The sequence below is a fragment of the Planococcus citri genome, chromosome 3 (assembly GCF_950023065.1).
Source record: "Planococcus citri chromosome 3, ihPlaCitr1.1, whole genome shotgun sequence".
In the NCBI taxonomy this organism is placed as follows: Eukaryota; Metazoa; Arthropoda; class Insecta; order Hemiptera; family Pseudococcidae; genus Planococcus; species Planococcus citri.
Genome location: NC_088679.1, coordinates 82,267,317 through 82,290,621, shown reverse-complemented (window position 1 = coordinate 82,290,621; position 23,305 = coordinate 82,267,317). Strand labels below are relative to the sequence as shown.

The window sequence follows — 23,305 nt, the reverse complement described above, 5'->3', positions numbered from 1 at the left end:
GAATTTTAAGCATTTTTATGTAATTTTAAAATGTTTTGAACATTTTTTCACCCAGTTTTTGCCTATTTTTTTTGAAATTTCAGTCTTTTTTTTATTCACATCATTTTTTGATACTTTTTTCATAACTTTCTGAAGTTTCAACCTATTTTCAACACTTTTTCTCACAATTCTTGTGAAATTTTAGTTCAATGACTACATATGAAGAGTGATATTCCAAAACTCGCTTTGTTTTCACAACTTTTCAGGAAAGAGGAAAAACAGTTTTCCTTTAAACGGGTTAATCGGCTTTTTAGGCGAGTTTAGCACTTTATTTGGGCGGATTTATGATGTAGGAGTGTAGGTATACACTTCATCCACTAAATCCTGTTGAAAAAAATTTCAATAAAAATGGACAAAGCGCGTTTTGGAACATTATTTTTTTTTTAATTTTTAGTGAATTGGCTATTTAGGTGAGTTTAACACCTCATTTTGGTAGGTTGATGATGTAGGAATGTGAGTTCATACTTCATTTACCAGGTACTGCTGAAAACCCAACTTTGATAAAAATGGACAAAGCGAGTTTTGGAATATCACTCTTCATATTTAGTAAAAAATTGACCATATAAAAATTTTTGGAAAAAAATCACTTTTTTGTTCAATCGGTTTGTGTTATAAGCCGCTTAATGTTATTAAAATGGGCTGGGACAAACGTTATAACATTAAACGATTTTTACTGTAGAAACAATTTAGTTGGGTAGAATACGGGCCTGGGCACTGGGCAGTGGAAATTGTCCGAGTGCAGTAATTTTATTGGCATGATTTGCGATGAGAAATCGTGAACCATACACCTTATTTCTTTTAAACATGGATATGGTTTTGGGATGCTCGTGCTATTGGAAAGAAAATATGAAACACCGACAATTGGAAATCTAATGGTATCCATGTACAATTGTGCATACATAAGTATGTATTGAGAAAATTTTTTTTCAAATGAAGAATTCGTGGTTTTAAAATTTAAAAAAATCTTTCTCGCGATATAGTCCGGCATATGACAATAGGAGTAATTGCACCCACCCCACCCCACCCCCACCCCTGATCCTCCGGGACAACTTTTTTCTTAAAAGGGACATCCTAAGGAAAATTTTAAAGCAAACTTTCCCAAAAAAAGTTGGCCGTACTTACAAAATGGCAGCCATTTTGATTGACAGGTCAGCCAAAATCGCAAATTTTGCGTTTCAACATAGGACTTGAACGAAATGTTTCAAACCTTACAAAGGTAAATCGAAAGATCATGCAAAAATTTATCATCTGTCAAAATTTCAAGTGCTGAAGTGCGTTTTTCGATTTTTGGTGAATTTTTGAAAATCGAATTTAGGCCAAAAATGCGGGACAAAATCAAAAATTTATCAAATTGACCAAGAAAGCTGAGCTTTGAGATATGCCCTATTTTCGACATGCCAAATCGATTAGAACCGATTTCAACTCTTTTTGAGCAGTTCGGAGCCTCCAGCAGATTTTTTAAACTCGAAATTCCCACAAAATTCCATCAAAGTAGAGTTTTAAAGCTGAAATTTATTCTAAAAACTAAATTCAATGCGCTACGTAGTACTGCAGGTAAATTTCAAGTCGTTTTGGAGCCTCCAGTGGATTTTTGAAAATTGAAATTTCCCCAAAATTTCATCAAACGGAGATAGAAAGTCAAAGTTGACTCTACACTCCAATTTTAACACCCTCTGAAGACGACTTCAGGTGGGTTCAAGTCATTTTAGAGCCTTCAGCGACTTTTTTGAAAATTACTGGAGTCTCCACCAGATTTTTGAAACTTTGAATTTTCACAAAATTTCATCTAATGGAGATGGAAAGCTGAAATTTACTATACACTCCAATTTTAACACCCTCTGAAGACGACTTCAGGTGGGTTCAAATCATTTTAGAGCCTCCAGTGAATTTTTTGAAAATTACTGGAGCCTTCAGTAGATTTTTGAAACTTGAAATTTCCCCAAAATTTCATCAAACTGAGATGGAGAGTCGAAATTCATTCAGCAAACTAGTTTCAATGCGCTTCGAAGTTGACTGCTGGTGGATTTTCTAGTCGTTTTGGAGCCTCCAGCGACTTTTTGAAAGGTTGTATGACGTTCTTTTGGAAAATTGAAAATTTCCTAAAAGTAGCTGGAAGCTTCAAAACCAATTGAAACCCCATGTAGTCTGCGAAGTAAATTTCAGCTTGCCAACTCCATTTGATGAATTAATGTTGCGGGAATTCCAAGTTTCAAAAATCTACTGGAGGCTCCAGTAATTTTCAAAAAAGTCGCTGGAGGATCTAAAGTGACTTGAACCCACCTGAAGTCGTCTTCAGAGGGTGTTAAAATTGGAGTGTAGAGTAAATTTCAGCTTTTCCATCTCCATTTGATGAAATTTTGTGAAAATTTAAAGTTTCGAAAATCTGCTGGAGGCTTCAGGAATTTTCAAAAAAACGCTGGAGGCTCCAAAACGACTTGAAATTTACCTGCAGTACTACGTAGCGCATTGAATTTAGTTTTTAAAATTGGGTCAGAGTGTAATCAAATGTATCGTTTAAAGAAACAATTAGTTAGTTCAGCCTTCACAACGAAAAGATTAAAAGAAAAATGTTCGTGAAAAAATTTAATTTGAAGGACATTTTAAATCCACAAAAGTCACAAAACCATTCAAAAGTTGGTATTTTTGTAAAATAATAATTTTTGGAACCCATAAAACTAGAAAACAGCAATGAAAATCCAATTCCGGTGCTCCTCTTGGATTACAGTCACTATTACAGAACCACTTTGATGGAATTTTGTGGAAATTTCGACTTTTAAAAATCTGCTAAAGGCTCCAGAACTGCTCAAAACGGGTTTAAACAGCTTCCAATCGATTTGGCATGTCGAAAATAGGGTGTATCCCAAATTTTAGGTTTCTTGGTCAATTTGTTAAAATTTTGATTTTTTCCCTCATTTTTGGCCTAAATTGGATTTTCAAAAATTCACCAAAAATCGAAAAACGCACTTTAGCACTTGAAATTTTGACAGGTGATGAATTTTTACATGATCTTTCGATCTACCTTTGTAAGGTTTGAAAAATTTCGTGCAAGTCCTATGTTGAAACACAAAATCTGCGATTTCGGCTGACCTGTCAATCAAAATGGCCGCAATTTTATAAGTAAGGCCAACGTGCAATTACTCCTATTGTCATATGCCGGAATAATAAGATAGACTTTTAGATATTAAGACTGACTTTTAAGAACCAGGAACAAAATCATCCTCATTCTTATCAGCTCGATGCTTGACTTTTTTTTCACATTCGAGTTCGAGAAATTTAATTTCCTAATAATATTTTCAATGAAACGGAAACAGAATGCTATTTGGGACGCTTGGAGCATAACTATCGCAATACTTAAGCTTTTGTTGATGACACGATCATCGTCTCTATTCACTCATAAAAGGTGCCTTCTCTGTTCCTTTCCATCAATAAGAAGCTAAATTGCGCTACGAAAGTAGGTACTCGCAGATATTCGTACAACGACTGGTTGTATCCTACGTAAACGTATACCATAACCCGTATCACGATTGACATTATTTTACCATACGTTTACGAGCTTTGCTTGCCTTTCATGGTCTTATGATGAGCAGTACGGTTATCGCGAGAAAATACGATGAATTTTATGAAAGCTCGTCGCTCGTACGAGACGAAGAAAACAACAAACACGAGTACAATGGTACGTACTACGTAGTACGTACGAGTATAAAGTAGCGCTGGAGGATTTTTGAGCGACGATGCGATGCGAAGCGAAGCAAATTTAATTACGTAATAAAGATTTAGTAACGTGCGGATTGAAAAAGCATACTTAGATACTCGTAAACGCTGCAAACATTCTAGATGTCACTGATCGTACACTCTCGACTCTCGTATCTCTTGTAGGTATCGTAGTGTACGAGTATCTTCTAGTCGAAACAATGCGCCAACGAATTGACCTAAATAATTTTTAACTTGCGAGGAATTACTGTGCTGTGCGACGAGTAGATAGGTAGAGACGAGGTAGGTACCGTATAGTCTATCGACAACGATGGCGAGCAGAGGATGCGCCAATTAAATAAAAATCTCGTATTCAGCGGTATCAGCATCGCATCGACTACGAGTATTTTCTTCTCGCGTCTTCGTCGGATGATTCCCTGATCGGTCTCGTACGAGTAGGTACTTTGTTGTAATACCTACCAGCGAAGTAAAGAGTTTCAGCAAATAATACACGCGCACAAAATTGTGCACTTTAGTAGAAAATATTTGTAATTTGAAGAGAATCTTGTCTTGAAAGAGAAACAGCAGCACGATCGTTATAGTATGTACCAGGAAAAGGATTAATCGCACTCGTAATGCAGAAACGTGTTCATTTTTTCAAATATGTACTTGTCGACGTGCCCGTTTTCAATCGTAAGTCTCACGACCGCGACACAATTAAATTAGAGCATCTGACTACCGGAGAATGATGCTCATCTTGTGAAAAAGCTGACTCTATACCTACTAAAATTGAAATAACGTTTTAATACAGTATAATAGGTAGTAGGCGTTATTGAGGGCGATCATATTACATTTTTTCCTTCTTTGGAGAGCGGAGGGGTAGTGGAAGAAAATTTGTATCCATGTTAGGGTGTACCTTTTTTATATTTATGGTGAAAAAAAAAATTTTTTGGCCCCCCTTTCCCTAAAGTTGTTACCTCGAGTGAGAAGATCATGCCATGAAATTTTCAGCTCCCTCGGTGAAAAATAAGTGGTAACAGCGAGCCTGTCAATTTTACAAAATATGAAAAAATCGAAGTAGGGGACCAAAATTAGAAAGTTTGAACAATTTTGACCAAAATTAAACAATTTTGACAGTTTTGTCCAAAATTAGAAATTTTTGATAATTTTGGCTACAATTAAAAAACTCTGACAATTTTGACAACAAAGTTGGAAATTATTGACAATTTGAACCAAAATTTCAGATTTTTGACAATTGACCAGAATTAGAAATTTTTGACTATTTAGACCAAAATTAGAAATTTTTGACAAATTTTGACCAGAATTAGGAATTTTTGACAATTTTGAAAAGAATAATTTTTTTGACAATATTTTGAACCAAAATTAGAAAAAAATTTTGACAATTTTTACCAGAATTAGAAATTTTTTCGACAATTCTGACCAACATTAGAAATTTTTGATAATTTTGACCAAAATTAAACAATTTTGACAGTTTTGACAATTTTGACTAAAATTAGATATTATTTCTGACGATTTTGACCAAAATTATATTAGACTATTTTTGACAATTTTGACCAGAATTGAAAATTTTTGACCATTTTGTCCAAAATTAAAAAGTTTTGATAATTTTGTCTACAATTTAAAAACTCTGACGATTTTGACAAAGTTAAAAATTATTGACAATTTGGATCAAAATATCTAATGTTTTTTTTTTTTTTGACAATTTTGCCCAGAATTGGAAATTTTTGACAATTTTGACCAGAATTTGAAATATTTTGATAATTTTTGTCAAAATTGCCGAACATTTTTAATTCTAGGTAGTCAAAATTGTCAAACTTTCATTTTTTTTAGTTTTTTTCAAAATCGTCAGGAATTTCTAATTGTGGTTGAAATTGTCTAAAATTCCTAGGTACTTTTTTCATTTCTCAAAAAGCTCGACTATTATCTCGAAAAGTCTTCATTTTTGTTCAAAATACCAAAAAATCCTGGTTCTGCAAGACTTGTCAAAGGTCTTGCTTTTTTCTCAGTAAGTATTATTGTAGAAAAGTGGTGTTTCGTTCCAAAATTACTAAAATTGTCTAAAAGGTTATTTTTTTTTGTCAAAAATGGGAAGCTAATAAGCAGATCATCATTGTGTCAGGATTTTCAATTTTTTCCTAATTTTTCAGCGTCTATTTGTAAATGTAGAGAATTTGATTTCTATGCACTTGAACTCAACTCTTCCTAATCTGAACTTTTGAAAAAATTTCCTGCTTAAAGATCTGTATTTCGCCAAAATCAGAAATCGTCTAAGTACGTACTTACGTATTAGACAAAATCCTTAAAATTGTAAACTATCCATGTCTAACACCTCATTCAAGTCCCCATTTAGATAAAATCAACTTATACACCAAGTTTACTCGTAGCCCCCCCCCCCCCCCTCCCATCTCCGTACAAGACATAACCAGTGGATATCGAAAATTTTGTCATCTCTGAGCAGAATCTTATACTTCTAAACAGGTCTTTTTTCCCCTTTCTTTTTGATTGGCAAGCTAATTCTCAACATTTGTAAGTTCATTGTACCTTCTCCCCCCACCAGAAACTACCAAAAAGAATTGATTTTTGTATTATCTGTTTGAAAAGTCCACTTTTTGTTCCAGAAGTCCGGATTTTTGACAAGCCTGCTTACAAGGTTCTGATTTTTTTCCCCGAAGCCAAACGCTTTTTGACATTTTTTGACTTTGGCTTCAGGAGAAAAAAAATATCAGAACCTTGTAAGCAAGTTTGTCAAAAATCCGGATTTGTGGAACAAAAAGAAGACTTTTTAAACAGATAATACAAAAAAAATCAATTCTTTTTGGTAGTTTCTGGTGGAGAGGGGGGGGGGTACAAAAATTATGGACTTACAAATTTCGAGGATTAGTTTGCGAAAAGACCTGTTTAAAAGTAGGATTCTGCTCAGAGATGATAGGAAATTTCAAAAAATTTCCTCTGATTTTGATTTAGTCTCATTTTTTGTGATTTTTTTCAACTTTGAAGGGCTCTTTAGAGGCCAACATAGTTTGAAGGGTCGGAGAAAATGTTTCCTTGAGAAGGGGATTTTTGGAAAAATTCTGACGCAGAAACAAAGAATTTTCGTAAATTGAAATTTTTGTCTATTTTTTTTATTTTTTTTTACTTGGAGGGCTACCGGCGCCACTTTTTTTTAGAGAAAGAGGAGAAATTAAAAAGTAACAATTTGGGGGGGGCTGTAAAATTCCAACTTTGCAAAATAAAGTGGTACACCCTGATCCATATCTCAAATCAAACGAGCAAAAATTTCAATCGCTCGAGTTCGACTTTAGCGGTTTCAATGCTCAGCAGGTATTCTCGTCACACACCTGGCGTGCTTTTTGCTTATGAAGAGAAAAATTATTTTACAAAGTAAGTAATAACGGAATAATAGGTAATATCGGTACCTACGTGAATTGCAGGTATTTCCAAACATACTACATATATCACGAGTAAATCAAGATATGTAGATTATGTACCTATACAAAAGCAACTTTTTTTTTGCTCACATTCTTGATTTATGCTTCGACGGGAGAAAAAAATAATAATAATTGCGTCTTTGTACCGTAAGTTTATATTCGTTCGTACGCGTTATCTGTGCGATTTATTAATACCTAATACAATGTTATGAAAAAACCCGATGAAAATCCATAAAAACGTCAAAATAGTTTGTTGCGAATGGGAATTACTTTGAAAACATTTGTCGTGTAAAGTATCTACGTAGACGTACATACCTACTCGTAAGTAAGAACACGGTGATAATTTTTTTTCTCTCATTTTAAATGCACTCGAGTGTGACTATACGAGCTACGAGTAGGTACGTCGTCGAGTCGAGTCGAGTGTTCTCGTAGCCGCCCAATAAATTTACGATAAAATGTTGACAAGTAGAGGCGCCGAAATTGACCCAACTTTTTAAAAAATTTTCTAGCGAATTTGCATTCGGATTCTGTTGTTGTTGTTGTTGTTGTTGGTACATCTCTTTTTTCTTCCTCGCATCCCCAGCTTTTCCTAATATGTATTGCTGTTAGTGAAAATGACTCATTGTCTGCGGTATAGCGAACGAATAATTTGAGAATTTTACGCTATCGGATGATTGGATTTTTTCAACTGGGAAACAGAAATTTATACCTACAACTTGGAAACCCGCAGGGATAAGAAATTGCGTCACGCTTTACGCAAATACAGGGCAAAAGGGTACTCGAGATGCATTACCTACCTATGTTGAAAATTACAAATCGATAAAATGGCAGAAATGGCTAAAAAGTGCACGGAAACTAAACTTCTTGGATATTTAATATTAACGGCGACGCAAAACGGTATAAGAAATTCAGCACAGTGTACACTTGGAACGAACGGACGGACAGACGGACGGACGTAACTTGCATTCCTTCGATTTCATCGACCTGCAAACATTGCAACATAACTGTACGTAGCACAAATTGCATAATTCGTTTCGTCTGAACGATATCCGGCCATTTCCGCAATATTATACAAACTTAATTTGAAATTATAACCAGCTAAACGTCGAGATAGCTCGAGTAAAAATGGTTTTTTTATTATTATTATTATTTTTAAAGCGAGTAATTTTATTTACTCGTCGTCGGTACATTTTGTTGTTCGATCGGTCTGAATTTCTCGAATTTTTTGAAAATTGTGTACCAACGCTTTTCCAAAAAATAAAATTAAACCTATTTTACCTAATTGATTTTGGAAACATTTTTCATAGTTGAATAAATGCAAAAAACTCGATGAAAATAATTTTTCCCCATTTCAGTATAGGTATAGACATATGTGTAGAGGCCCTGCTCTGAATTAAGTCGATCAAATGACCTCCAACACCTCAATTTATTTTCACTCGCAATTCAACTCAAAAGATTAGATTAGAATGATTATAGGTATTTGGACTTACGTAAGCGTAGATATCGTTGCTTACGTAAAAAGAAATTTTCGAAGAGAAAAAACTCGACTCGGATTAAAAATATCTCGTTATCGCGAGTCTGGATTTAGAACTTTATTACCTATTCGAGTGCTCGAGCTCGTTGGCGTTTTCGAAAATGGAAAACTCGCCGCATTTCAATTCACTTTGGCAATCAATTCGAAATCCAATCTCGTGTACTTTGAACTGTCTGCGAGTCGGAGCACCCGTGACAGGTATACGAGTAGGTACGCTCGCTGGTGTAAATTTTGGTACAAGTGTCTGCTACCTATCTGTATCTACATACTCGTACATAGGCACTCGTATTATTTAGATGGTATAATGTACGAGTATTTTGGAAACACGTGTATTCTGATGAATTTTCATTTCTATCTTCTGCGAGTGAGTATCCCTTAATTTACATCGTGCTTTGAGGTCCACTTTCGACATAACAAAATGGAAATTGATGGAGGTAATTTCAAAATAATTAGGTACCTAAGTAAAGGTGCCTACATATATTTTTTGAAAATAAATCATCACATATCAAAAAGGCTTCCAGAAAGCAAAGGGCTAAAATTAATTATTGAAATATGAACAAATCAAAAGATTGCTGAAGTTGCTGCTGCCATCTTTGAAAATTTTCAAGTTGAAAGATTGTCCAAGTGGAAGATAACCATGAGTTGTATATAGCTGCCCAATCGCACATTTCAAGGTTTCGGAGTTGATAACTTTTTCTCATTCATTTTGAAAATGGTCTTTGAAATGCTACCAAATCACACTTTGAGATTTTGAGTATTTTTTTGAAAAACTTAGAGCCAAAAATTCATTTTTTTCTCACTTGTGCATGTCTAAAGTGATCTTTACAACGCGTTGAAATCTCATGTCAGCCCCCAAACTTGAAAATGAAAGTTGTGGCCAAAATCCCTGTCCCCCTCTCTCAAGCACTCGAAAAATATAATTCAGAAAATATTTTTTCAACTGGTTTTCAACATTTTTTGGTACTCGCCATGCGATTCAAATAGAAGAAAATTTTTCGAACTGGACAAAACTATAGTCTACGAGTTGAAAAAGCATGTAAAAATACGTCATCAGCCCAAATTTCTTGAGCTGAAAGTGTTTTTCTTTTTAGGCGAATTTTTGAAAATCTTCGGGCCAAAAATGAAGCAAAATCAAAATTTTATCAAATTCAAGTAGAAAACTGGAATTTGTAGGTAGACATATTATTTTTGAACTCCTACATCGATTAGAAATAAGCACTTCTGTAGCTTACACCAGTTTTTTGGAAAATGAAAAATGTCGAAAAAATTTTACGCGAGGGTCATTCCACGTCAATTGGACCAAGAAGTGGTAGGGGGGTACGGCGATTTTTTTGAAATTTTTCCTGTGGAAAGACCTTCCGAAGGGATGACCAATGGCGCAAATCCCAGCCCTCTAGCCCATTTTTAAAGGCAGCCAGGGGGTGTCAAAGTTTTCAGTCAACCAAAAATATCATCCATTTCAGCAGTAGATTACTCGATAACCGCGATACCTACCAAAATGGAACATTTTCCCATAGTTAGAGGTTTTGAAAGGCTTTTTGGTGATATCATAAAAATCAGTGTTGCCACTTTTTTTCGTACAAAAAAATAGCTCAAAAAGTTTCTAAACGTAGTTTTCATATCGTTCCGAATCTCAAAAATTCTGAAAAAAATGTATTATGGACAACTTTTTATGTTAAACAACATATGTATTAAGAAATTGGGATAGTAACATGTTGCAAAGTTGATTTTAAAAAATTGTAAGTTGGCGAAGAAATGCGATTTTTTTATTTAAAACGTGAAAAAAGGTTTTGATAGGTGAAGTTGACCCATTTGACACTTATTTTTACGTATCTCTGGAAAAAGTTAAAAAACCCATTTCACTCGATGAACTGAACTTCTCACAAAAAAAAATCAAAATTCGAAAAAACTCAAAAAATGAACGAATTTTCATTTTTTTGATGCGAGTGTAATTTTTATCAACTTTTTCATGAAATACGTCAGAAAGAGGTCAAAATAAGACAACTGAATAAATTTAAACTTTTTTTGATGTTTGGAATTGAAAATTGAATTTTTTCGAATTTTGATTTTTTTGTGATGAGTTCATTTCATCGAGTGAAAGGGGTTTTTTCCAACTTTTTCCAGAGATACGTAAAAATAGGGGTCAAATGGGTCAACTTCACCTATCAAAACTTTTTTTCGTGTTTTAAATCAAAAAATCGCATTTTTTTGCAAACTTTGAATTTTTTTGAATCGACTTTGCAACATGGTACCATTCACTACGTTTTGAAACTTTTTGAGCTAATTTTTTGTTCGAAAAAAAGTGACAACACTGATTTTCAAGATATCACCAAAAAGCCTTTCAAAACCTCTAACTATGGGAAAATGTTCCATTTTGGTAGGTATCGCGGTCATCGAGTGATCCACTGCTGAAATGGATGATATTTTTGGTTCACTGAAAACTTTGACACCCCCTGGCTGCCTTCAAAAATGGGCTAGAGGGCGCGATTTGCGCCATTGGTCATCCCTTCAGAAGGTCTTTCCACAGGAAAAATGTCAAAAAAATCGCCGAACCCCTTACCACTTCTTGGTCCAATTGACGTGGAATGACCCGCGATTAAGTTATTCTGGGCAATCCTCTGGAATTTCAAAATCTGCCAGAGGCTTCAGAACTGTTCAAAACGGTTCGATACCATTTTAAATCGATTTGGAGTGTTCGAAAACAGGACGCATACCTTTTTTCAGGTTCCTGGATGTATTTAGTAAATTTTTGATCCTCCTCCCCCCATTTTGACTCGATTTTCGAAGATTCGCCAAAAGTTGAACATGTACCTATTACTGAAGCACCTAAAATCGGTTACTAGTGTATTTTTACATGCTCTTTCGATTCAGTTGCGTCCAGTTCTTCTGCCTGAAATACCTACTTCTCTTGTTAGGGGAAAATCAAAAAATGTATTGAATTATTTTCTCGCCAAATCCAACCATTTCAGGGGAGGTTGGAATGCAAAAAAGTGAAACATCAAAGTAAGAGCCATCCTAAACTGGATATTCAATTTTTTCATCAGTGTATGCATATATTGGGCCATTTTGTAATAAATATGCGACACTCTTCATCCTAAATTTTCCGAAGGAGTGGCTAATTTTTTTTTTGTGAGCTGTCCTTTGGGTTTCCATGTTTTGCTGCAAAAATGGTAAAAATCAGGGATAAAGTGACCGAGAGGTTTCATTTAGACCATTTTCGAAAAAAATTTGGATTTTAAATTCCATAGGTTTTCCAGAAATGAAACGATTAGGTATGTGAAATTACGAAGTGGTGTAATTCAAATTTGAACTTTTAAAATAAGGTGCATCCTAACCTAACAGATAGAGAGAGAGAGCGAGGCTGATGATGAGATGAGTAATGAGCCAGAAATGCATGTATTCAGCTATATTTTTACCTGCTGATGAAGTACGAGTACTACGTATGTACTTACGAGTATATGTGTACTTTTAGCATACGTATATCAATACGTAACACGTTGTATGTATGTACTTATGTACTTGCAAACGACGATTAAATAGGCTGTCGAGAAAATATGTTATTAAAGTGGATCATACGAAGAGAGGACGACAAGAGGAGGTGAAATTGGGGGGGACTTGGCGCATCGGCGACGTTTAGCGACTATGACGTGCAAGGTATGGGTCGGGGAACGAGTCGAGGGTACATCGCGACGATCGCGGCCGCCAGCACCGTAGAGCGCGCGCGAGCGACCGTTCGCCAGGCCTGACGGCCGCCAGCGCCAGGGGCGTGCGGCCGCACAGTGAAGACGGTGACGGTGGCGGCGCAAGGCGCAATGGCACATTGTGCCGCACCGCGCCGTGCCGCCGCGACGTAAGAGGTTCGGGTTCGGTAACGGTGAGGTGTAGCGTACAGATATACTGACAACAGTATTCGCAGCTTATAATTTCGAGGTGAACGTGGTACCGCATTTCGTCATCGGTTGTGTCTCGTCTCGTCTCGACTCGACTGCGACTCGTGTCGTTATATCCATTTGAATGCGATTTTACGATTGATCAGATTTTTTGCAATTTTTTCATTCGTTTTTTTTTTTTTTTCATTCTTTCTTTTTTCGTCATTTTTGCCAATTATTAGTACCAATTTTTGATTAAATTTTTTGTCGTTTCGAGGTTCCTGTATCAATTTTGACGAGCTGTTCGCTGATTAATTGTTAGCTATTCGCCGCTTTTGTTGTTGTTGTCGTTGTTTCTGTTTGTTTGGTTCTGGTGAATCGGGGTTAATCTCGCTGCTACCGGCGACAATTATCAATATCGTATCGGTTTACTAGTTAGCCATAGAGGCAGCTTAATAGTCGGTTTCGCGTGTAGATATCGTTCGAATATTATGATCAAGTGCAAAGGGTGGTAGCATCAGTAAAAATTGGTGCGGCGTCGGTAAAACCATCTTCATCATTGCGGGATAGTGCGGTGTCGGAAATGATTTGCCGAGGTCAAGGTGATAGAAACTGCGGCAGCGTGGACGGCGGCAGCGGCGGCAGTCCGGCAGATCACGGTGCGGCCAGTGGGAATCAAAGCGCCGGCAGCGGTAACAACAGTAGCAGTGGTGGAGAACGTTCGGACGAGAGCGAAGACGGCGGTGGCGGAGAAGGAGAAGGTGGAGGAGGTGGGGGAGACAATTCCGAGGAAAAGAAACGACTCAGACGTAAGAACCGGACCAAAGAAAGTACTCCGAAAGCCAGCGGCAAATTGGCTCTGAATTTGACGACCTCCGTGTCGGCCGGCTTCTCGGTCAGCTGTTCTTCGTCGTCGACCGCTTCGCTGTCCTCGTCGTCGTCGACTCAAATTCGCCGATACGGCATGGGCACCGAAGGCACCGATTCGCCTTCGTCGTCCGCCCTCAAGTTGCCCAGAACCCTCAGTACCAGCGTGCTTAAGGTCAAGTATCGCTCGTCTTTTTGGGAGAAGTTTTGGGAAGAGAGGTCCAAACGCGATATGTGAGTATTTTTCATTTTATCTGCGATATTTTCAAGTTGATCGTGCGATTGACCATTATTGAACTACCTGTATAAAGACAGTCCCTCACCATTGTATACAAATTCGGAAACACAAAAATCTCCTCGAATTACCCTTTTCCCTTTATATTCTTCTCCTCTGAGAAAAAAATGTGGAAATTTGTGGCTTTCTCGACGATTCTGGGATAATTTTCCAATTCACGAATCAATAAAAAGCACTTTTCGCGGAATTAAAAGTTCACTAAATGAATCGACTTATTTCATCACAAAATCATTGAAAAAATGAAAAACTAGTATTAATTGATAAAAAAAAACACCTCCATCATTGAATCATCGATTTCGTTCATTTTTTTTAGTCAAGAGTAGGTAGTGAGAGGGTATGTCAAAAGATCTGTAAGGTGATGCGTGTTCTAACAATTTTATGTACTTCTACTTTCACATTTTTATGCCACTGATCACATTTTATCTATTTTTGGAAGATTCGAATAGTTTCAAAAACTGCGAGCATAAAACGTTGAAGATTTTTCATCAAGTGTGAATGGGATGCAATGCAACTGGCCTAAAGATTTACAAAGTTTTAGCTGTTTATTCGCACCTTTTGTCATTTCACGAAGTCTCTGAAAATATCTTACCTTTTCTTTCTACCTCTTCCTCTTCCTCCCCCTCCTCCTTACGAGAAATATTTGAAATCTTGCAGGATCCTCGTTCCTTGACTAAGAGAAATTCATTCTTGAAAAGTCTCACGAATCCCCGTGTTTTACAAATAATTTTTTTAAACATGAACGAAAGCGTTAAGCGACTGTAGCGTTGTCTTAGAAGCAAAAGGTTGTACTTTTTTGAAATTGGAGCTGAAAGCTGAATGTTCTGCTCGTTTCACTTCAAAACTGACGAAGCCCGAAAAATAAATCAAATTTGATTTTTTTCAAGTTTTCAGAAAGGGAGTATGGGTGGTTACGAGTTTTCGAGATTGAGACGAACTTTGGTAATTTTTAGTCTTGGTGAATGAAATTTACCTACAATTGAAATTTGCGAAACGTTGCGATAAAGAGACGAGAAATCGTGTTCCTGTTTAAATAAATTGAAAAACCAAACTATCGAATAGGGTCATTCCACGTTAATTGGACCAAGAAGTGGTAGGGGGGTTCGGCGATTTTTTTGAAATTCTTCCTGTGGAAAGACCTTCCGAAGGGATGACCAATGGCGCAAATCGCAGCCCTCTAGCCCATTTTTAAAGGCAGCCAGGGGATGTCAAAGTTTTCAGTGAACCTAAAGTATCATCCATTTCAACAGTGGATTACTCGATAACCGCGATACCTACCAAAATGGAACATTTCCCCATAGTTAGGGGTTTTAAACGAATTTTTGGTGATATCATAAAAATCAGTGTTGTCAGTTTTTTTCGTACAAAAAATTAGCTCAAAACTTTTCGAAACGTACTTTTTGTATCATTCCGACTCTCAAAAAATTCTGAAAAAAATATATTATGGACAACTTTTCATGCTGAACAACATATTAAAAAATTGGGATGGTAACATGTTGCAAAGTTGATTTAAAAAAATTCAAAGTTTGCGAAAAAATATGAAAAAAAGTTTTGATAGGTGAAGTTGACCCATTTGACACCTATTTTTACGTATCTGTTGAAAAAAGTTGATAAACCACTTTCACTCGATGAAATGAACTCCTCACCAAAAAATCAAAATTCGAAAAAATTCAATTTTCAATTTCAAACATCGAAAAAGTTTAAGTTTATTCAGTTATCTTATTTTGACTTCTTTCTGACGTATATCATGCAAAAGTTGATGAAAATTATACTCACAACAAAAAAATAAAAATTCGTTCATTTTTTGAATCTTTTCGAATTTTGATTTTTTTTGTGAGGAGTTCATTTCATCGAGTGAAGGGGGTTTTTCAACTTTTTCAACAGATACGTAAAAATAGGAGTCAAATGGGTCAACTTCGCCAATCAAAACTTTTTTTCATGTTTTAAATCAAAAAATCACATTTTTTCGCAAACTTAAATTTTTAAATCAACTTTGCAACATGTTACCATCCCAATTTTTTAATATGTTGTTCAGCATGAAAAGTTGTCCATAATATATTTTTTTCAGAATTTTTGAGAGTCGGAACGATACAAAAACTACGTTTCGAAACTTTTTCAGCTCATTTTTTGTACGAAAAAAAGTGGCAACACTGATTTTTATGATATCACCAAAAAGCCTTTCAAAAGCCCTAACTATGGGGAAATGTTCCATTTTGGTATGTATCGCGGTTATCGAGTAATCCACTGCTGAAAGGGATGATATTTTAGGATCACTAAAAACTTTGACACCCCCTGGCTGCTGTTAAAAATGGGCTAGAGGGCTGCGATTTGAGCCATTGGTCATCCCTTCGGAAGGTCATTCCACAGGAAAAATTTCAAAAAAATCGCCGCACCCCCTACCACTTCTTGGTCCAATTGACGTGGACTGACCCAATAGTGTTTTTCTGATAAAAACAAATCAAACCCAAGAATTACAATGTAAAAAGGTAAAGTGTTTCTAAGAATTATTTTTCCAATTGTTGAGCCCCCCCCACCCTCGGTAGGTACATAGGTGCTCGTTTAGACTGATTTTTTTAGAATTTTCAAAAACTCGCCAAAAGCCCAAATATACACCGAAGCTCCTGAAATTTTAGTTATGGCGATTTTATGACATGTTTTTTCAAATCGGAACTTATCAGATCAAAAGGTTTCGTTGTAAAAGGAAATAAGTAGGTATGTTGGATATGAGAAAATTTTCATTCGAACAATTTGACCCACCTTAATTGACACGCATTCGGAAAACCCAAACAATTATAGCTTATCTAGGGAACATGCAAATTTTCGTCAACAACACTTGTCTGTCCCTATGCAAGCGTACGATGACAATTCGTCTGGAGAAATCAACTATCGCATCGTGAATCACCTCCGGTTTAATTTTCATTTCGGAATTCAGCTGGGAAATCCTACTCGTAGCTCTTCGTCCATGTACAGCCTTGGCAGTTAGCTACGGTAATTGACGATACTTGTTCGACATTCGGTTATCAATATGTTTTGTGTACTTACCTGTAGGATTTCGAATCTTGGGGGAAAATACATAATACTCGTGTGAGTAATTTTTTTCTGTTTTCCATCTCCTTCGAGTTCTATGACTTTGGTTTTGGGTTTCGCGAAGCAAACAAAATATGTACTATGTAGGTACCTAATAGGTTGTGTTGGCAGTTTGTTGTCGGTTGTGTTCGCCATCGAACACGTGTATTTGGTACGTGTTTGTTTACGAATTTAATTCACCTAAGTATGCGGTATTATTAATCGCGTGTGTAATGAAGAAAGTAGTTCCTGAGACCGAATGTCGTAAAGTATTCGTGTGTGTGTTTTCGACGCGAGTAAATACCTATATAGGTAACAATGTTATTGCCTAATAGTCAGGTCTCAATTTGACAAAAAATGACGTCCGCTCGCGTATTCTGTCGAAAGCAATTTTATGATTGATTATTGTTCTATAGGTCAATACGAAAAAATTTAGCCCAGATGCCCTTTTTTTACCCTCCCCCTTTTCCGAGGGTCCACCCCCCTAACTTGAAAATCCGTCTATCTCTTCACCTATGGGTCGTACAGAAAAAAAGTTTAGATGAAAATTGTTCCTTAACATCTCCTCTACAACGTGGTCATCTTCAATTTTTGTTTGGAACAACCGTTGAGCTTAAAAGCTCAAAAAAGCTCTTTCAAAATCAGTTTTTTTTATTTTCTGCCGAAATTTACAGAGATACATTAAGAAGTATAATAACAAAAAGTGTTTAGAATTGAATTTACTTTCTAAAGACCCGTATAACAACCGATTTCCTCACCTCCCCCTCGATTCCATAGGACCCACCCCCCTTCCCAAGATTCCAATATTTGATTTCAGGGACAATTGAAAATAACCTTGATAAAAATTGTTTGTTTTCATTCAATAATGCTGAAATACGCAGTTTTTGATTAATATAAGACATAAAAATAGTCAAAACTGTAGGCTTATAATTAGTTGATTAGCAAATTACATATACCTAATACTTATTAGGAGAGAAGTGGCCAATCCTCCCTATTACCATATCCACTACTCAATTTTGAATTTTTTTACTCGAAAGGTTGAAAATTGGGTATAAACTGAATCTCACCATTCTCATTTACATGCCTGCGCATTTCTCAATTTTTGATGGATTTTCAAAATTTCAAATTTGGCTCGTTTTCTATGAAAAAATATCGTAAGTGTCATAAGATTAACCAGAGAAAGATTAAATTTAATTGTACTCTACTCTAGATCTTTCCTGTCGATTAGTCATGATTTCGAACCATTTTTGATTTTCTCTAGCAATTTTTAGACTCTGGTTTTCTAAAAGATAAGTAAGTAGGTAAGTATGCCATAAATAGGGACAAAATGTAATTCAATTCAGACACATGTTTTCAAAAGCAATTTTTTTTAAAAGACTTTTTAAAATCATTTTTTAATTTTATATGGCAGTGTTTAACACATTTTCTGTTCATTCAAAAGTAATCACATGGAGAAAATTTTGGCCTCAGGGTGTTAATTTGCATGAAAAAATTAAAAAATGTTCATCAAAAAGTTTTTATTACAAAAATAAAGAATTGATCTGTACTACTCGAAAGGTTGAAAATGGGGTATAAACCGAATTTCACCTTTTTCATTTACATGCCTGCACTCAGAGAAGCAGCGATTATAATCGATGCTACATCGATTATTTTGTCCCAAAGAATAGGATATAATCGATTGATCGGTCAAAAAATCTGCTGTTCTGTGATCGGTTAGAATTGAGTGACGTCAATCATCGCCATCATGCCATCAATATGCCATCAATATTCTCAGAGCCATTATGTACCTAAATAGTTTTCCATTCCAATTTTTAATGAAAAAGTCATTCTAATGAAAGGGTTGAAGTGAAAAAGAAAATATGAAACTCCACATAACAAATTAAGTAGGTATCTAATCTACATAAAACCAAAACATATGAATTGATTTAAAAATTATGCAAAGGTCTGATTAATCGATTATGGACGATTGTAAATAATCGGTGATTATTAATCGATTATAATTGCAATACGTAGTTGCACCTATCTATGTTTTCATTCAATAATGCTGAAATGCACAGTTGTTTTTGATTTGTATATTCAAGCATAAAAATAGTCGAAACTACATACTTACATATAGGTCTATTCTGTAAAAATCAAAAGATATTATGATGGAAATTTTGATCGATTTTTTATGCAAATTCTTAAAATTTATTTGTGCAGATTCATATCTTCAGACTGAAATTTTCTCCAGTGATTTTTTTAATCATGGAATGGAAAATGTGCTAGACACTGCAACGTATGTACTCATATAAGTAAAATGAAAAAAATGATGAAATGTTAGTTACCTAGGTGTTGAACTGTTGATACGTATCTGCCTATTGTAATTTGAACTTTACTCCATGTTTTGAAACTTACCAATTGACCACTTCTTTCCTAATACGTATTATATGTAATTTGCTAATCAACTTTTCATTTTCACAGAACAATTATAAGCCTACAGTTTTGACTATTTTTATGTCTTATATTAATCAAAAACTGCGTATTTCAGCATTATTGAATGAAAACAAACAATTTTTATCAAGGTTATTTTCAATTGTCCCTGAAATCAAATATTGGAATCTTGGGAAGGGGGGTGGGTCCTATGGAATCGAGGGGGAGGTGAGGAAATCGGTTGTTATACGGGTCTTTAGAAAGTAAATTCAATTCTAAACACTTTTTGTTATTATACTTCTTAATGTATCTCTGTAAATTTCGGCAGAAAATAAAAAAAACTGATTTTGAAAGAGCTTTTTTGAGCTTTTAAGCTCAACGGTTGTTCCAAACAAAAATTGAAGATGGCCACGTTGTAGAGGAGATGTTAAGGAACAATTTTCATCTAAACTTTTTTTCTGTACGACCCATAGGTGAAGAGATAGACGGATTTTCAAGTTAGGGGGGTGGACCCTCGGAAAAGGGGGAGGGTAAAAAAAGGGCATCTGGGCTAAATTTTTTCGTATTGACCTATAGAACAATAATCAATCATAAAATTGCTTTCGACAGAATTAGCGAGCGGATGACCAATTGAGACCTGACTATAATAGTGCTCGATTTGTCCGATCGAATTAATTAGATCACGTTTAACGTGGTGTTTAATCGTATACGTTTCCTTCCTCTGTACATACGTATGTACGTACATACGTAAATGTACTAGAGTTTCGTGAGCTGCGTGAAGGAGGATTTTTTCGCTGCGTTCAATACACCTTGTGTATGAAGAGGAAACTGACAATTTGAATTTTACTCGTATAGTACCTCTATGTATGTACTACCTATTATTTGTATCGAATTACGTGCTGATTTTCAACAACACCCTTCACATATTAACTTGGCGAAAAGTGGATCCGAGCGATGAAGTACTTCGTAGAGCGAAGCAATTTAAAATCTGACTGGCTGCAGTTCGCTGTCAGGTATACTTATCGTGTTACAATAATTTAAACCGATCGAGACAACACTTATCTGTATACTGTACGCTGCATTAAGACGTTTACCTATAGTACGGTACGAGTATGTATGTATGAAATGTAATGGTAATGTGTTGCGATGTACTCGCGTTTGTGTTGGTAGTTTTATCAATTAGGTGGTAGGTAGGTAAGTAGTAACTGGGTATACGTTATAGGTAGGTAGAGATACTAGGTAAGTGGAGTGCACCTTGTCTTGTGCTTCAGTAAAATTGACGTGAAGAGCGGTTCGGGGTGGTGGTGGAAGAACGGCGCATATTGGCACAGATAACACGTGTACTTATGTGTGTACGAGTAGCTGTGTACAGTAGAGATTAGTTGAATTTATGTACACAGCCATGTGATGTACCCATTTACTTAGTTAGTGATACCTACGACGAATAGAAAAGAGAATAATCAAGAGTTATCGGAATACTCGTAGCTCATAGAAATAGAAGTCAGAGTGTCTTCCGGCATGAAAATGTCACGAAAGCGCATAAAAAGTGAGATTTTGACCTAGGTAACGAGAAAGCATGAAAATAGTATAAAAATTTCTTCAGAAAGCACAAAAATTTCTAAAAAAAAAAAAAAAAAAAAATGTGTAAGTAATTACTTACCTATATTAAAACTGTCTTTATTTTTAATTTTTATTCAATTTCTTATGTTCTGTAAGATGGATTTTCAAAGGCCAACTCCCCCCTCCCCCGTATTGAATTTTCTATAAAATTAGGTACCTACTACATCCATTTTTTTTTTTTGAAAAATTTTCACTCTTGCTTCACTGGAGCATTAATCTTGCCTTTCATTATGATGATGTTATATTCCTCATACTTTAATAATTCAATAAAATTCAAAACTAAGTTTTCAAAATTTAATTTGATGAATTCAAGACAGAAATTCACAAAATTTTGGATAAACATAATGAAAATCTAATTATATAAAAATCTAAATTATACTGTTATTTATCTACACAAATAAAAAAAAATTGAAATTAAAGTTTAGGCGAAGTAAAAAAAAATGAACTAAAATTTAAATAAATAAATAAAACTCCAAAAAGGAGAGAGAGACTTACCAAATTGAATAAATTGAACTAAGGTAAGTGCAGGTAATTACGCCACAAGGTTTGAGGTCATTTAGTGAGGTTAAAATGCATCTTTGACAAAAATGTGAATGTACCACCTCAAAGTACATCTTATTTGCTAGCTTTCACGAAAAAAAAATTTTTTCTTACCCCTCCCCCAATACCGCCAATCTCTTCCTGAAAATTGTTTACTAAAGTGGCGTAATTATCAACAGGTGCAGGTAATTACGCCAACATCCCAAAAAACTATTTAAAATCTATGAAAACATTGGTAAAAATCATTTGGCATTTTGGGCATCTTATTGGCTACCTTTCCCTAAAAAAAATGTTTTCCATTACCCCTCCCCCTATCCCACCCCTCCATTTCTGAAAATGTGGTGTATTCATCAACATATGCAGTTCGCCACTCTGCCCCCACCACCAAAAAAAATTATTTAAAATTATTGATAAAAACATCGCTAAAAATTATTTCTTAGTATTTTGGTCAAATATGTGAAAGTCCTGAAAGAGTTTTGTTAAAGTGGCGTAATTTTCAACATTGGTACTTTTGTATATTTCTCAACATTTCGATACTTACATTAAGAAATGACAAAAAACTGTTTATCCCATTGAAATCGTCATTAAATTTACTACAGGAAACATATCTTCAAAAAATTTTTTCGCCCTTATTACAAATTACAGCATGTTTCCAAACTGTGGTCAATTTAACATAACGTTTTTTTTTGGCATCAAATTTACGAAAAAGCGAGCCACAGATCAGAAAATTATCCGATCCGGTGATATTTTTGGTTTTCCTATCTTGGCTTTAACAGTACAATCACCTAAAAATCGTCACACAGCGCCATCTACTCGTTTACTATGAGAACTGCAGTAGTGGCGTAATTGCCAACGTGGCGTAATTAGCTGCACTTACCTTAGTAAAATTAACAGGAAATCTCAAGCGCCCTATGGATTTGCAAACCAAAATCAAAATTCTCGATGATCTTGTGAAAAATTATAAAATGTGTGATAAAAAAACGCTTGTTGACGGGATAGTAAAAAATAATTGACCAATAAATTGATTTGCAAATAAATTTGATAAATCTCAAAAAAAAAAAAGTGGTAGGTAGGTACTTGAAAGTTAGTGAACAAAATGAATAAAACCGTGAACTGGACAATGACAAAATTCAGTAACAAACTTTTTAAAAAATAAACAAAGTAGGTAGTTGAGAAACAAACCGTAAAACAGAACTCGAAGTATCTATTTTGGTAGGCCGAAAACAACTGAGGATTTGTAACCTCGCCCTAATTGTATTTATAATAAAATTTGGTTCGTTTTTGAGAGAGAGGGCTTCGAATTGGGCAAATTGGTAAGACAGTTTGATTTAAATTTATTTTGGGAAAGGATCATAAAGGATGCGCAATTTCAAAATGTGGGTGACATTTATGACCTTGTAAATTTGCAATTTGGAGGGTACATGCGCGCAACAAATGAATAAGGGTTACAATTCTGAATAATTAGTAAGTGATAAAAAAAGTCGTGAATGTCATGTCAATGTTTTGAATGTACTTGTGGTTAATTTTAAAGGGGTTTAAAAAGTACTTAGAGCTCATTAGCTCTTGTACAAATTGTTACAAGTGTCAACTTTTTGTATGAGATATATGTATCAATGTTATTCAAATTTCGGTTTTATCATATTGAAAATGGTCGCCAGCATGAGGGTGAAAACGTGAGCCTGCAGCCATAAAAGTTTCAAAGTTTTGACATTTATGAGAACCAAATAATCGTGCGAATCGTCTGAAAATTGGGAAATATTTTGGAACGCAGCAGTGCTGATTTTTTTAGTCAGTACCGTGCCTATTTCCAATGTCAAAAAACTGAAAAAGATTGATAATTTTTGGGCTGTTTTTCTCGAATCCATTATAAAATTCAGGCACACGAAGTACGAGTACATATGTAGGAACGAAGGTAAGGTAGAGAAACCCA

The 23,305-nt window shown here is 35.3% G+C and overlaps 1 protein-coding gene across 8 annotated transcripts in view; it reads left to right on the top strand.

Moving 5' to 3' along the window:
• Positions 1-23,305, top strand: part of dnc (phosphodiesterase dunce) — a 474,861-nt gene that overhangs the window by 310,096 nt on the left and 141,460 nt on the right. Inside the window, exon 1 of one of the 8 annotated variants that reach the window (XM_065356106.1) lies at positions 12,617-13,682. The exons of 6 other annotated variants lie outside the window; for them this stretch is intronic. In XM_065356106.1, coding sequence (XP_065212178.1) covers positions 13,165-13,682 — 518 coding nt within the window. In that variant the 5' untranslated portion in view covers positions 12,617-13,164. Of the gene's footprint in view, positions 1-12,616; positions 13,683-23,305 lie in introns of those variants that run through there. One more of the 8 variants, XM_065356108.1, reaches the window with a different exon arrangement.